Below are 12,813 nucleotides of genomic sequence, written 5' to 3'. Positions count from 1 at the left end.
GGTGCGTAGGTTTGCACTGTTGCTTCACACCTCTGGGAACAGAGTTCAGGTCTCTGCCAGGGTTCCATGTATGTGGAGTTTGCATGTTCTCCCTGTGTTGTTGTGGGGTTTCCTCTGGGTTCTACAGTTTCCCCCCACAGTCCAAAAACATGCTGAGGCTAATTGGAGATGCCAAATTGTATGTGTGAGTGTACCGAAAGATGGGTCGGTGCCCCATCCTGGGTGGTTCTCTACCTGGCACTTATAGGCTCTGGGTCCCTTGTGACCCTGAATAGTGGCTTTGTTAAAGGCAGAGGTGTTGGAAAATGGAGGGATTTGTCATGGAAGAATGTGTGCAAATTTGCTTTGTCACTGATTCAGTTTCCAGCAAAACATTTTTCATGTAATTCTCTTTCCTTGAGCTATACAGTCCAGAGATACCCTCATCAAACTTCGATTCAGTTCCAGTACATTAAGAGAACATATGTGTCAAACTGACAAATCAACTGTAATTAAGCAAAAGGGACTTATTTATCCAAACCAAAACCTTGTGTGCTATATATATTTATTGCTGTCCTGCAAAAGAAAGTGTGAGAAAAATGTAAATTGCTGAGCAGGCTTGCAAACGTTGCTATAAATGTTATAAATGACCCACTGGCACCAGATTCCCACGGAAACATGCTTGTACTTAACCTAGAAGGCACTAACTGCACAGGACTGCAGAAACCGAAAAAATCCCAGCTGCTGTAATTCACAGAAGCAATAGCGAGGAATTCTCAGATGTGGAGTTAGGTGAACCGGCGCGGGCGTATAAAGCCAGGGAGGGAAATGTGGTCCCCCTATGATTGACTAGTGTCCCCTACCATGTGAGCTGTGTTTTCTAGTATAGGCTCCACCATAGACTCCGGACCATGTAGCAGATCAGAAGCAATGGAGATAGATTGATAGATGGAAAATGAAGTGATTGGTCTGTGAACATCTTTAGGACTCGGAAACCAAGTAGTACTTGTTGAAATATCAGCATTCAAATACAATATTATTAGAATTCCGTTATATGCGACAGGTAAAACTACAACGCTTAAGATCAAGTTAAACAGGTAATACTTGCATAATAAACAACACGTCGCAGACTACACACGGCGTTCATTGGGCTTACATATTTATTCGTCATTATTGGCATTAAGTTTCTCCAATCATAGTTCACTAAAAGGCTGCGCCAGCCACCAATGAGAAAGCTAGAACTTGAGCCCGCCTTTCCTGGAGGTGTGACGTACTTTTCCCCGCCCTTCAACTTTCTTTTTTCAGCGGCAGTCTGCGAGAGACACCATGAAGGCGTCTGGCACAGTATGTAAAATGGCTTAAAACAGTATTAATCCCCACGGTGCTGCCGTTTATAAATAAAAATGTCCATTACTGATTCGTCGGTTATGTCCGATGAATTGTATGAGCTCAGGATTATTTTCCTGTGGCCGTGGGAAACATTTTTGATGGAAACATGGCGTCTGCGTAGCACCAATGCACCATGTGGTGAACCGACCCGGTTTAAAAAGCGGAGGTCGGTGAGCAGCTCCTGTGTACCGGTGTCCGGTACCAGGAGCTATATGGGTACACAGATGCCCCGTTTAAAAGCGAATGCATTAGGTCTTCGAAGTTTTGTGATATATTTAGCTAGGTTAAGTTCTACAAATGCATGTAGGCCACAAGTTATGTGGATCAGTACTGTCACTCAGTTCAGTGCAGATTTAAGTCATTTTATGTTAGCTATATATTATGCTAATATGCGTTTTTATAATATAAAAGATGTTTTTCTCCCTTACACTATTCTGTCTGCGTTTTACCATCTGCATTATTCGGTAAACTAATCGTTGATATGGCCATCATGCACACAAAACCCAAAGATCTGTATTTATTAATAATACGATCTTTTTGTGGTGTGCAGAAATCAATGAGTGCCTTGTCGCCTTTCTGAAACTGTCGTGCTTCAGAAAGTGAAATCAAGGTCTGACAGTATAGCAAAATGAATGCTATAGTACAGATAATAGGCCGACGTTGAGTTCTGGTGTGGGATACTGCACTTAACGTAGTGGCAGGTGAATCTAACATGATTTCTTCTTTCAGCTAAAGGAGTACAAAGTAATCGGGCGTCTGTTGCCCTCTGCTAAGAACCCTGCCCCTCCCCTCTATCGTATGAGGATCTTCGCCCCCAACCATGTGGTCGCCAAGTCTCGCTTCTGGTACTTCGTCTCCCAGCTGAGGAAGATGAAGAAGGCTTCTGGAGAGATAGTATACTGTGGACTGGTATGGGAGATGGGGTCCGATCTGAAATCTGTAGGACTGTATGCCTTGTAATAGCTTCCTTGGTCCGGCACCCTGTCCAGGGTGTCTCCCTGTGCTTCCTGACGGAACCTTCAGGCACACAGGGATCCAGTACTGGATAAGCAGATGGAATATGGGTGGATGGATTAATGTAGCAGGTCATTTTGGGACCCAGTCCATATGCGATATATTCTTCACTGAAATCCTGCTAATTAATTACTTACATGAACATTGTGTTTATGGTCAGACTACAACTGAGTAGTGAAGTCATCCTGCCCCAGTGTAGCGTCACAGCACGTTGATTGTCAGTCTGTCTGTGTGGCTCAGGTGCATGAGAAGACCCCACTGAAAGTGAAGAACTTTGGCATCTGGCTGCGGTACGACTCCCGCAGCGGCACCCACAACATGTACCGGGAGTACCGCGACATGACCACCTCTGCAGCGGTCACGCAGTGCTGTGAGTGTCCGGCTCCGGGGTCACTGGGGGGCTACTTGTGCTGGCTGCATTGGCACTGTGACATCTGGCATCATATCTAATGATTACAGTCAGTTTCTCTGCGCAGTGGTGATATTTCAGCCTCACCTGCATTATAGCGTCTGTCTGAGGCTTCATGTAAATTTTCTTACTTTGTGTAGGTGCCTTGTTCACATTGGTTGCTATGACTTTTTGGATACGAGAGTTCATTGAAGCATGAGTCCTGTCTGTTCTCTCTCATACTGAAGTGATCAGTTTGTAACTCCACGTATTTGTTTTGTTTCTTCTGTAAGAGTCCACTGCATTATGGGAAAATCCTGACTTTTGTGTACACTTGGGTGCCGTACAGCGAGGGAAAGTTAGGACGATCCCAAGGGCCTCTGAAGGACACAGTATAATTTGGAACATAATTGGATTGGTGTGGGTTGGGGGCCCAATATGATATTGTTTAATGGGGTGCGAAACTTCTAGCAGCACCCCTAGGTGTACACCTACAGTCCTACACCCTGGGTAGATAGTCACAGGGCAGCCCAGTGCTGGTCTCTCCACACAGGGTTATAATGTGGATGCTGACAGCTGGCCCGTTCAGTCAAGCCCACCCCCTGTGCTTCTAGGACGCACACAAACCCAAAGGTCATCACTGATATGTGTGATGGTCCTGCCGTGTGTGCGGAAACCAGGAAGGGTCCCGTCGCCTCCTATTTGCTGCTGTGCTGACGGGAGTGAATTCGGGTCCCGACACATGTGAGAAATGAGGCTATGGTGGAGCTCGCATCTGCGTGTGAGGCGAGGGTGGAGTGCTATAAGATGTGAGGCTGAATGGACCCAGGTAGCGTGTCACGTGAGCGCCAGCATGCAGCCGTGAGGCATCTGGGATCCGCTCAGGGTGACATCCACCCACACTCTGGTACGGGTTTACCCAGAAATCTGTGCTTCAAGAGGTCCCTGAAAAATGCACCTCAAGGGTTTGCACCTCTGTTATATTGGCCCTGATGATTATAGAGGAAAAGGCTGATTAGGTATTTTTCTGAAAGCTGATTGTTGAGGTTGAGTGGAGAGATGATTGACCAGCTGTGAAAGCCCTTGATTCTCAGGAAATGCTACCCTCTAGGGAGAGGGAGCGAGCCGATCATTCAGGATCACTTTCACGGAGAGTGAGGAACAAGCCCTTTGATCAGTATGTCTTTTGGTCCCAGCAGGTTGTTATCCTGCTGTTCCCTGATATGGATTTAGATCTGCGTAAATGTGCAGCACTGCTTAATCACTGCCCCCGGCATCGTCCTTGTGTCACTGAGCAGTGTCACCCTCCCCTGTGTAACAGACCGGGATATGGGAGCCCGCCACCGTGCTCGTGCACACTCCATCCAGGTCATGAAGGTGCAGGAGATCGCCGCCAACAAGTGTCGCCGACCTGCCATCAAGCAGTTCCACGTAAGTAGATCTCGTCTGGTTTTTCCTCCTGGTTGAGTCCTGGCCCCGATTAAATTGAAATGAATTGAATTGAAGACCTTTGTCATTGCACATTTGTACAATGAAATGTAGTGTGTGAGACTCCTCCATGGTTTGACAACATACAAAGAATGTAATAAATTGTTTCGTAAGCAATAAAATAAAAACTTCATATGAACTTAACTATACAGCTCTGGAAAAAAGTAAGAGACCACAGCAAAATTTTCAGTTCCACTCATTTTTCAATTTACAGTGGTACCTCGGTTCTCGAAGTCATTAGAACTCGAATTTCTTAAAAGTCGAACAAACCAGTTAAAAAAAAAAAAAGACCTAGAACTGAATTTGAATCTCAGAAGTTGAACCGTAAACACCGACCTAAGATAACTTGTACGCGCGGGGAAATGAGTCAATGATAGACAGTAACAGTAATTATTATATAATAAATACATTTTAAAATAAAGATTTCTTATTCATTATTTTAATATTAATGATAAACCATTAATACATTTAATTATAATAATATTGTGCCGAGCTGGACGGAACGGAGACAAAGGCGCAGAAGTCAGGGTATCGTGGAATACGGGGTTTAATTACAGGTAAGGTAGGCAAAACGCAGACAGACAATACAATGACCGGACTGGAGAAACAAACTGAAACGCGGACTAAATACAGAGGACTAATGACAACAACCAGAAACAGCTGATCACACGGGGTTAACGAGGGGGCGTGGCACACGGAAGGAGTGGACGATCAGGGCAAGACACATTATTTTTTTTTTACTTTACACATGGTTTGGATACATTTATTTTCTTACTTTACAAATTACTGTTTTGATAAATGTGCTTAGATGTGTTTAGTACAGTATATGCTCTTGTTTTATCCTGTTTTGTGTTTAAATGCTAAAAAAACATATTTAGGTGTAATTTTTTGGGGCCGGGAACCAATTAATTGGTTTTCCATTATTTCTTATGGGGGAAATTCGATCAGAACTCAAACTTTTTAGGATTCGATCCGGAGTTCTGAACGGATTAAGTTCGAGTTCAAAGGTGCCACTGTATGTGTATGTACCTGTGTAATCATGTACCTTCATCTTGTTCTTGTGTACTTTGGTCTTAACGACTTTGAGTTTGGAAGCAGCCTGCCTCGCACTGTAGCCTTCTGCCAGCAGAGCTAGGATTAAACCAAGATTTAACAATGCAGATTTTTTAAAAATATGAAGTGATCTCAATTTTTTTCCTGGAGCTGTATATTAAAAAATATTTAGGAAATATATAAACATAGTTAATAAAACTTCATATGAACCTAATCCTCTACAACACATCCCTTAAATATCCCCCCCAGATGAGGAAACTCTGTGCCGTGATGCCAGGAGTCCACGGTCTAGCCATTGGATTTAGCGGGTCTCTCACCAGGCTGGCATTTTCGTTAGCTCTGGTTTAAACACCCGCAACATAAATGCCAGCTTCCTCTTCCAGTTAAAAGTTTTGCAGTCTTCTAATCTGGCGGTTCTGAAAGCTGGTGACAGTATTTACGCAGGAATGGATGTGTGTTATTAAGATCTGGACGTTCTTCGGTTCTAACCGTTTCATTTTTCCAAGTTAGCGATCTTTCTGAAAAAAAGTAAGGAGCCGTCCGCCGTCATTGATCGATCGGCTGTAGAAAGGCGTGTTTTCGCTTCTCTGGTGGCGTGGCAGGTAACTCGTATCTCCCCTGCCAACAGGACTCCAAGATCAAGTTCCCGCTGCCCCACAGGGTGCTGCGGCGTCAACACAAGCCTCGTTTCACCACCAAGAGACCAAACACCTTCTTCTAAGTCGAACATCCAGACTTTCCTGTGTGTATTTGAGAATTAAAAGAAGAAAAGTTTTATCCCTATGTTTTCCTGTTTTTTTTTTTTTTCCTTTCTTCTGGACAGCGTGTTCTCCCAGTTTTATGACTGGCAGTCTTGCTGATGGCGTCCAGTATTGTTAAATCCTCTGTGTTCTAACAAACTGAATGTACGTCACAGTACTTCATTGTGCCCCCATTGATATGCCGTGAATAGCGCTGTTATCAAAGGCAGTCGTCAGATTTTGTGCCAGGATATTAATTATGCGTTTGACGTGGTGCTTTGTAGGTACATTTTGACTGATTCTGCTGTGGAGTTTAAATCGTGCCTCTGTGCTCTTCAGAGCTACAAGCCCAAGAAGTCAAGATGTTGCTGATGTCTGCTGTTGCTGCTTTGAACGTGGTCACGGTTTGGATTGACTAATCAGGCGTTAGATTCAGTTATGGGTACCAGTCTTGCAACAGTGCTGTTTTTAACCCAGTAGGGACAAATGCAATAAAACGTCTGACATATTGATGGTTAAGAGAAACTGTGTTCTCTTTGATAATGCTTAGCAAAGCAGAAACAGTGAATTGCTGTAAATGTGGAAGTAATCACAAGTAGTGAGGAGGGCAGTTGTACCTCTACGAGTGTACGGAGCCATCCAAATTTAAACGTTCAATCCACTAGATTTTCTAGGTCATAAACATTAAATGTGCATGCAATGAAATTTATTGGTGGTTGCCAAGCAATTACAACTGGCTGATACAATGGAAACACGAGGAACCTTATGAAACCTTTCTGTACCAGTGATAGATTACCCCGGTGTTGACGCTGAGCAGCATTGTTAAAAGCATGTAGAGCGTCAGATTCTGGTTTTATTTTTTTTTGTTCCCCCTGCCGGTCACATTAGGACTTGTTTCCCTGCCAAGCAGTTGGCTCCCTCTAGTGGAATGTGAGGGGTATTGGAGGTGCAAACTAGATCTTGGAGAGCCTGATTTCACAACTGCTCATTTCATTCTGTTTGATTGAAGATTTTTTTTTTAAATAGGAAAAAAGTATCTCCATTCCTTAAAAGTTCACTCCAGTCACTTGGCATCTTACCGTGGGGTGGGGTGGGGGGTTTGCAAGGGTATGGGCTTCCCAGAAAAATGTCGAAACTAGAAATAAAATAGCTGGGGTGCCAAGCTTAGTTCCTGGAGGCCAGCTGCCTGGTCCCTCTTCATTTCAGCCATCTCTCAGGTTTATGTGGTCCGGTTAATGGGCAATTAAATTAGGTTTTCCATTTGCGCTGGACGTTTTGGCCACAAACTCAGTAAATGCTCCATCCTTCAAATGAATGTCTGGTAGAAAATGGAAATAATTAAGTGCTTGTGGGTGATGACAGCTCATAAACCTGCGTGCAGGCTTCCAGCAGCGAAATTAAGTGTGTATTATGTCATGTAATTCAGAGGCTGATCTCTGAGCATGATCACAGAAGCTGTCAGACAGGCTAGGACTGACCCATTTGCAGGTGTTTGGAGATGCAGGTTATGACAGGTGTATAAAGTTGAGCATGAATGTAGCTCATGCTCTCCCTCAAAGACCTGCATCTGTCCTCCCTGTGGATAAGCAAATGCGCTACATGTATGCTGGTTATTTTAGTCTTTGTGCTCATTTGGCTTGCCAGAGCTGTCAAAGCCTGAGCCCTTTAGGAGAGCTGCAGGTTCATTTGAATGGGAATAAATGAAATGATTCTTCACTTGCCTTGGTATATTGGTGCCTCTAATTTGGTAATCCAGTTAAAATCCATTTTGCACCCTATACATCCGTTCACTGGAAGTCAGAGCAAAAACTGATGCTTAAAGCATTCTGGCAGGAGCTCGTGGGCAAAGAGCAACCTGTCCTCAGGGAAGATTAGGTCTGAAATCAAACCTACCCCTTGAGATGTTTACCAGCCGTGCCACTCCATGTTTTATCGGCTGATTTACCTATTTTAAATTGCCCTGCATTTACCCAAGCACCTTTGAATGATGTGAGCTTGAGGAAAATCACAAGACGTCAAGAAGGCCGAAACTCCCACGTTTCTGTTTGCACTTCTGTAAATTGCTGTTTAAAAATCACACTCAATTGCTCTTATCTGAGAGCCGTGGGCTGATCCTGGGTGGGAATGTGAAAGCCATTAAGGTGGACTCCTTTTCCTAAGTCCACTCACGTTTGTGTTTATTTTGATGCAAAGTCTTCTCATCCTCCCTCACAGAGCGAACCACGCTGAAAGTAAGCCTGTCGACCATCAAAATCCATTTACCGTATCAAACGTATGTTTGTATTGGTTATTGGTCTTGCTAACTAGAAACCCATAGTTGTTTGCCCCTAGTGAATTTGTCCATGACGAACTGAGCGGTTGCTTCCTACTCCTATGAAGCTTGTGACTCCAAAAACAAACCTTTCTGCTTGACATATGTGCCAGCTCACCAGTGACAACAGAGAGATCCTTGATGAATTTATCAGCCTGATCAATCTCTTCCCATGAGTTGTCACGCCTGCTTGTGTGATTCTGTTAGCTTTAGCCATTTATCCTTCCCTCCCTTTTAAAGGAACAGACCCAAGTGCCACACTGGTCTAGCCAGAAGAGAGTATTGGATCAAATATGAACAGTATGAATAGCTGTTGAATGTGTTTTCACCCAGTCTCCCATCCAAAGAATCGGGGTTTATTTGTGTAAGAAGCTGTCAAGATCTTTTTGGCATTATAACTATCCAGCTAAGCCTTGTGATGTCAAAATCTGGCATGGTGCTCCTCATCAAAGCCTTCAACATTAACTTTCTTTACAGTATATTTTTTTGGAGAATAGTATTGACATGATATGGTGGTGTTCTGGTAATGAAGTAAAGGTTCTGCTATTTGCTTAAGAAGGACAGGCAAGGACACTTGATAAAAAACATCATGTGAGAGGATTTCACTTCCAGCAGTAAGACTGGGCACCCTGATGGATTTCTGTTTTGGCCCTCTCCATTATTCTCTGGTCCTCTTCAGAGCTGGCTTCCTATGTGCAGAGGTAAGCTTAATTAAGATGTCAACAACTTCCATTCTTCAGGTGGGGTCTTGGAGACGTGGTGATTTTGGGAAGTGCAATGTACCAACTGGGGGGATTCCCAGTGTACACATGATACACATTTTCATGTCAATGCGGTGTCACTTTCCGAAACAAACTTCCCCCATGGAATGTGAATGAGCAGAGTTCTGGTTGCTTGCTTGCTGCAGCACTGAGTTTATGCCTGAAATGTCACATAAACAAGTCACTGGGTTCTTGTTATATTGCAGGAGCTTTTCCATTCCCGGAAATGAACACACAATTAGTTATGAAGTTTTTATTTATTGACTCTGTTGTGATCTACATAGCAGTAAACAGTATGAAATATGGGAATGATAAAATCCATCCATCAGTCTGGTCAGGGTCACAGGGAGAGACCTGGATCTTAGAAAATTCAGGATTTCTTAAATGCTATTTTTCTAGAAAAAAATTATTGGAAATCCTTTATACATACAATGTAATTATTCTAATTAAAATACTGACTGAGGTTGTGGTTTTTTTAAGAGTGACCAGTGAGCTGCTTTCCAGAATCTTCCTAAGGCCAATGAAAATCTAAATCTTTCAGCCAACTGCTTCTCATGTTATGACTTTGGACACTGAAAGCCATTCCAAACTAACTTCATGTTCATGGTCAAGTTGATTTAAAAAAAGAAGGAAAAAAACCTTTTGACAAATGGCCGGTGTAAATTTTAAACAGTGCTAAACGCTCAAAGTATATTCTCCTTAAATTATGGGGAGCTTAGTGACTGTATTGAAGATGAAGCATAATTGTTTTGATTTAATACCTGTTGTGGTATTAATCAAACGTTTGTGGGAGTTAATCATAAATGAAACATTTGCCTCTGAGTTGAGTGTGTAGTTTGTGTAGTGTGTAATTGTGTAGTGGAGTAGTGTATGTCTACCTTGGAGTTTGTCTAGCATTTCGTATAACCTTGGTTATCATCCTCCTGAATCTGGCTGCATTTCCATTGGTTGGGTCACCTGCAGTCTGCCACACCATTTGCCGCCCGCTGATGACAGGACTGCACAACCTGAATCATGGCAAAATGGACAAAGAAGCTGAGAAAATCTTACAAAACGTATATAAAAATGTTTCGACTAACCCCATCCATCCTTCCATCCATCTATCATACCTCCACATACCCACCAGAGGATCGGCAGGACCACCCATACCACGAGAAATGCAATATTGCATTCCTACCTCTGTGAAAGTTTGGTATGACCTGCGTTCAGGTAACATGTAGGGGAAGTGGTTTTAGGATTTTCTTTTTTGGAGGGGGGTTGAGTGACAGTCCTTACGGTAAGCTGTGGTGGCAGATGTACAGAAGGGTGCAGCCTGGGCCCTTGTCTCAGGAGCAGGCTGGCAATCCGATCGCACTCCTGAGGACTTCATTAGGGATCCCGTTTCCCCCAAGCACTCTGTTAGAAAGCTCAGGGAGATGCTGTGGGGGTCACAGGAAACTGAGGTAGCCAACACTGAACCCCCCTCCCTTCATAAAGAGTGTCGTTCAGCTCTGCACCTCCTCACTGCGAGACCGATAGTGTTTTTAAGCTCCACATACAGTAAGTTTATGATGCTAGAGGAAAGTCAGTGAAGACAAAGGCATTGAGAAGTTCATCTCTTCTTCGTTAGAAACGTGAAACAACCAAACTCTGCTTTGCGCCTCCGAAATTCAACTTGTTTTTGTCTAGCACCTTTCACAATACGCATGCTTACTTAACAAGAGTGCGTGCAACTGCTTACATTATTAAATACTCCTAACCCTTACTCAAGGGGTTGCCAGTCTTAGGTTGAGGTTCTTGGGATAACCTTTAGGTCAGCTGTTTAAACCCAAGTGTGAGGACTCTTCAGCCAATCAGTCCTCTGATTAGTAAATAATTAGGGAGTTGCAGCGAAAACCCACATCAACAGCAGCCCTTTCTGAATAAGATTGTCCACCCCTGCTTTACTCCAATGAGGCTGATCCCTCCAGTGTTTGTCAAAATCCTTAATTTTATTTGATAATTGCCATTTCACTGTTGTATTGGCTAGAGCAGGAACTCAACACTATTAAGCTTTATAATTAATAAATGTGCACCATTACAGGATTCAGAGTAATTTCTTGGAACAGGATTACACATCTGCGACAATAAATTAATGAAAATAAATTAATTAATTGCATGTCATCAAAAAATTGCAGAAGACATTTTGATAGAACTCTGACTGGATTAAGAGTCCAAATATTTACTATCGTTTTATTTCTCTGGAACCTTTCAAACTCTGGGATTAACTGAAGTATCAGCTTGGTAAAAGTGGCAGAAACAGCATATGGGAGCGATTTCTTAGCTAAGGAAATGTTGCCTCATACAGGTACTTTAAATGAATATGAAATTAACCCATCAGGAGAGCTTTGTTTAAACCGTAAATGTCACTGATTTGTAAAATATGCGGCTCCATTATAAACTTCATGGTGAAACTTAATCTATTTGCTAATTCCTGCAGAACTAACACAATTTAGAATTGTATCTATAGAAACACAAATATACAAAAAGAAAAAAAAATTGAATTAGAGTCTGTCACTACTTTTTCAAATGACGATCCTGAAAGGCCTGCACCATTTTTTCCATTTAGATGATATTAAACGATTGACTGCGGATAGTTTTCCAGGCTTTTGACTTGAGTTGATCCTTCCAACAAAAACATGGACTTTCTGGAAGACAGATGACACAAGAAAATTGTAAAATACTGAGATAAATCACAGATCAGCAATAACCTTACGTAATCTATTCACAAACAGTTCTCTCTACTGTTATTTTTGTTTGTCGTTATAAAGAGGGCTCATCCTATCTATTTTGACCGAATTTAAACATTTTAAAATAATCCAATGACAAATGGTAAGGCTAATTGCCTGAAAGAAGGCCTTAATTGTTTAAGTTATTAAATTTCTATCCATTTATCCATATTCCAACTTAAGCTATTACTTAACAGGGTTATGTGGGGCCGAGGCCCCCTGAATCACAGGCAGTACAGAGCATCAGGCACCCTGGACAGGATGCCAGTCCATTGCAGAACACAGACATTCACACAATCATGCAGTACAGGAAATTTACAGATGCCAGTTAGCCTGCAGGTCTTTGGCATGTGGGAGGAAACTGGAGCAGCAGGTGGAAACCTTCGCGATATGGGGAAAATCTGCAACGGGACAGGGCTGGATCTGAGCCCTGCAACATGGTAAGCAAGGAACCTCTACACTTTATCAGGCTAAATGATGAAGTATCATACACCCACACAGTCTAACAGTTCCAGAGAAAATTAGAAAACGTTTTATCTACTCTTACCAAGGTCAAAACGATGTTCCTTTACAATCTACTAATATATTATTACCAGTTACCAAAAATTGTATTACAACATCCCAGTTGTATTTGGGACATCCCTATTATATAAAACATATTTTTCCATATGAACATAAAATCACTGTTACTCAATATAAACCAAGTCTGTCCAGCACAAGGGCTTTCTAGTGTCTCTCCAAACGCCGAGTAGAAAATACGAATAGTAATGTGTCTAAGTGACGCGTCTTACTTGTGTTCACTTTGCTATTGTACATCTGATTATTTAATATTGATTGCACACTGTAATTTTTTGTACTTGGTATGACTGGACGAAATAGCGTCCTAGTGCACTTGTTGCATATCATAAAATATTTCTTTTCATGTTATTAATGCAAACCTGAA

At 42.4% G+C, this 12,813-nt stretch overlaps 1 protein-coding gene and 2 non-coding genes across 3 annotated transcripts; all 3 read left to right on the top strand.

Moving 5' to 3' along the window:
• Positions 1-1,226: 1,226 nt before the first annotated feature.
• Positions 1,227-6,088, top strand: LOC111845655 (large ribosomal subunit protein eL20-like). Its single transcript, XM_023815223.2, has 5 exons — positions 1,227-1,323; positions 2,098-2,277; positions 2,623-2,752; positions 4,092-4,201; positions 5,940-6,088. The coding sequence occupies exons 1-5, from the start codon at positions 1,306-1,308 to the stop codon at positions 6,030-6,032; spliced, it is 531 nt and encodes a 176-aa protein (XP_023670991.1). The 5' UTR covers positions 1,227-1,305; the 3' UTR covers positions 6,033-6,088.
• Positions 1,858-1,989, top strand: LOC111845709 (small nucleolar RNA SNORA68). Its single transcript, XR_002838700.1, has one exon. It is a non-coding gene; the product is annotated as a small nucleolar RNA SNORA68 (small nucleolar RNA).
• On the top strand, positions 3,385-3,514 carry LOC111845710 (small nucleolar RNA SNORA68). The gene has a single exon (XR_002838701.2). It is a non-coding gene; the product is annotated as a small nucleolar RNA SNORA68 (small nucleolar RNA).
• Positions 6,089-12,813: the final 6,725 nt, after the last annotated feature.

This window comes from Paramormyrops kingsleyae, chromosome 3 (genome assembly GCF_048594095.1).
Source record: "Paramormyrops kingsleyae isolate MSU_618 chromosome 3, PKINGS_0.4, whole genome shotgun sequence".
Classification (NCBI taxonomy): Eukaryota; Metazoa; Chordata; class Actinopteri; order Osteoglossiformes; family Mormyridae; genus Paramormyrops; species Paramormyrops kingsleyae.
Note: the sequence above shows the minus strand (reverse complement) of the source record. Positions and strands in the feature narration are given on the sequence as shown.

Excerpts from the sequence above, each read along its gene's own strand:
- LOC111845655 (XM_023815223.2), top strand. Across the intron at positions 2,753-4,091 it reads TGCAGCGGTCACGCAGTGCT|ACCGGGATATGGGAGCCCGC; the intron begins GTGAGTGTCCGG and ends CCTGTGTAACAG. Across the intron at positions 4,202-5,939 it reads CTGCCATCAAGCAGTTCCAC|GACTCCAAGATCAAGTTCCC; the intron begins GTAAGTAGATCT and ends CCCTGCCAACAG.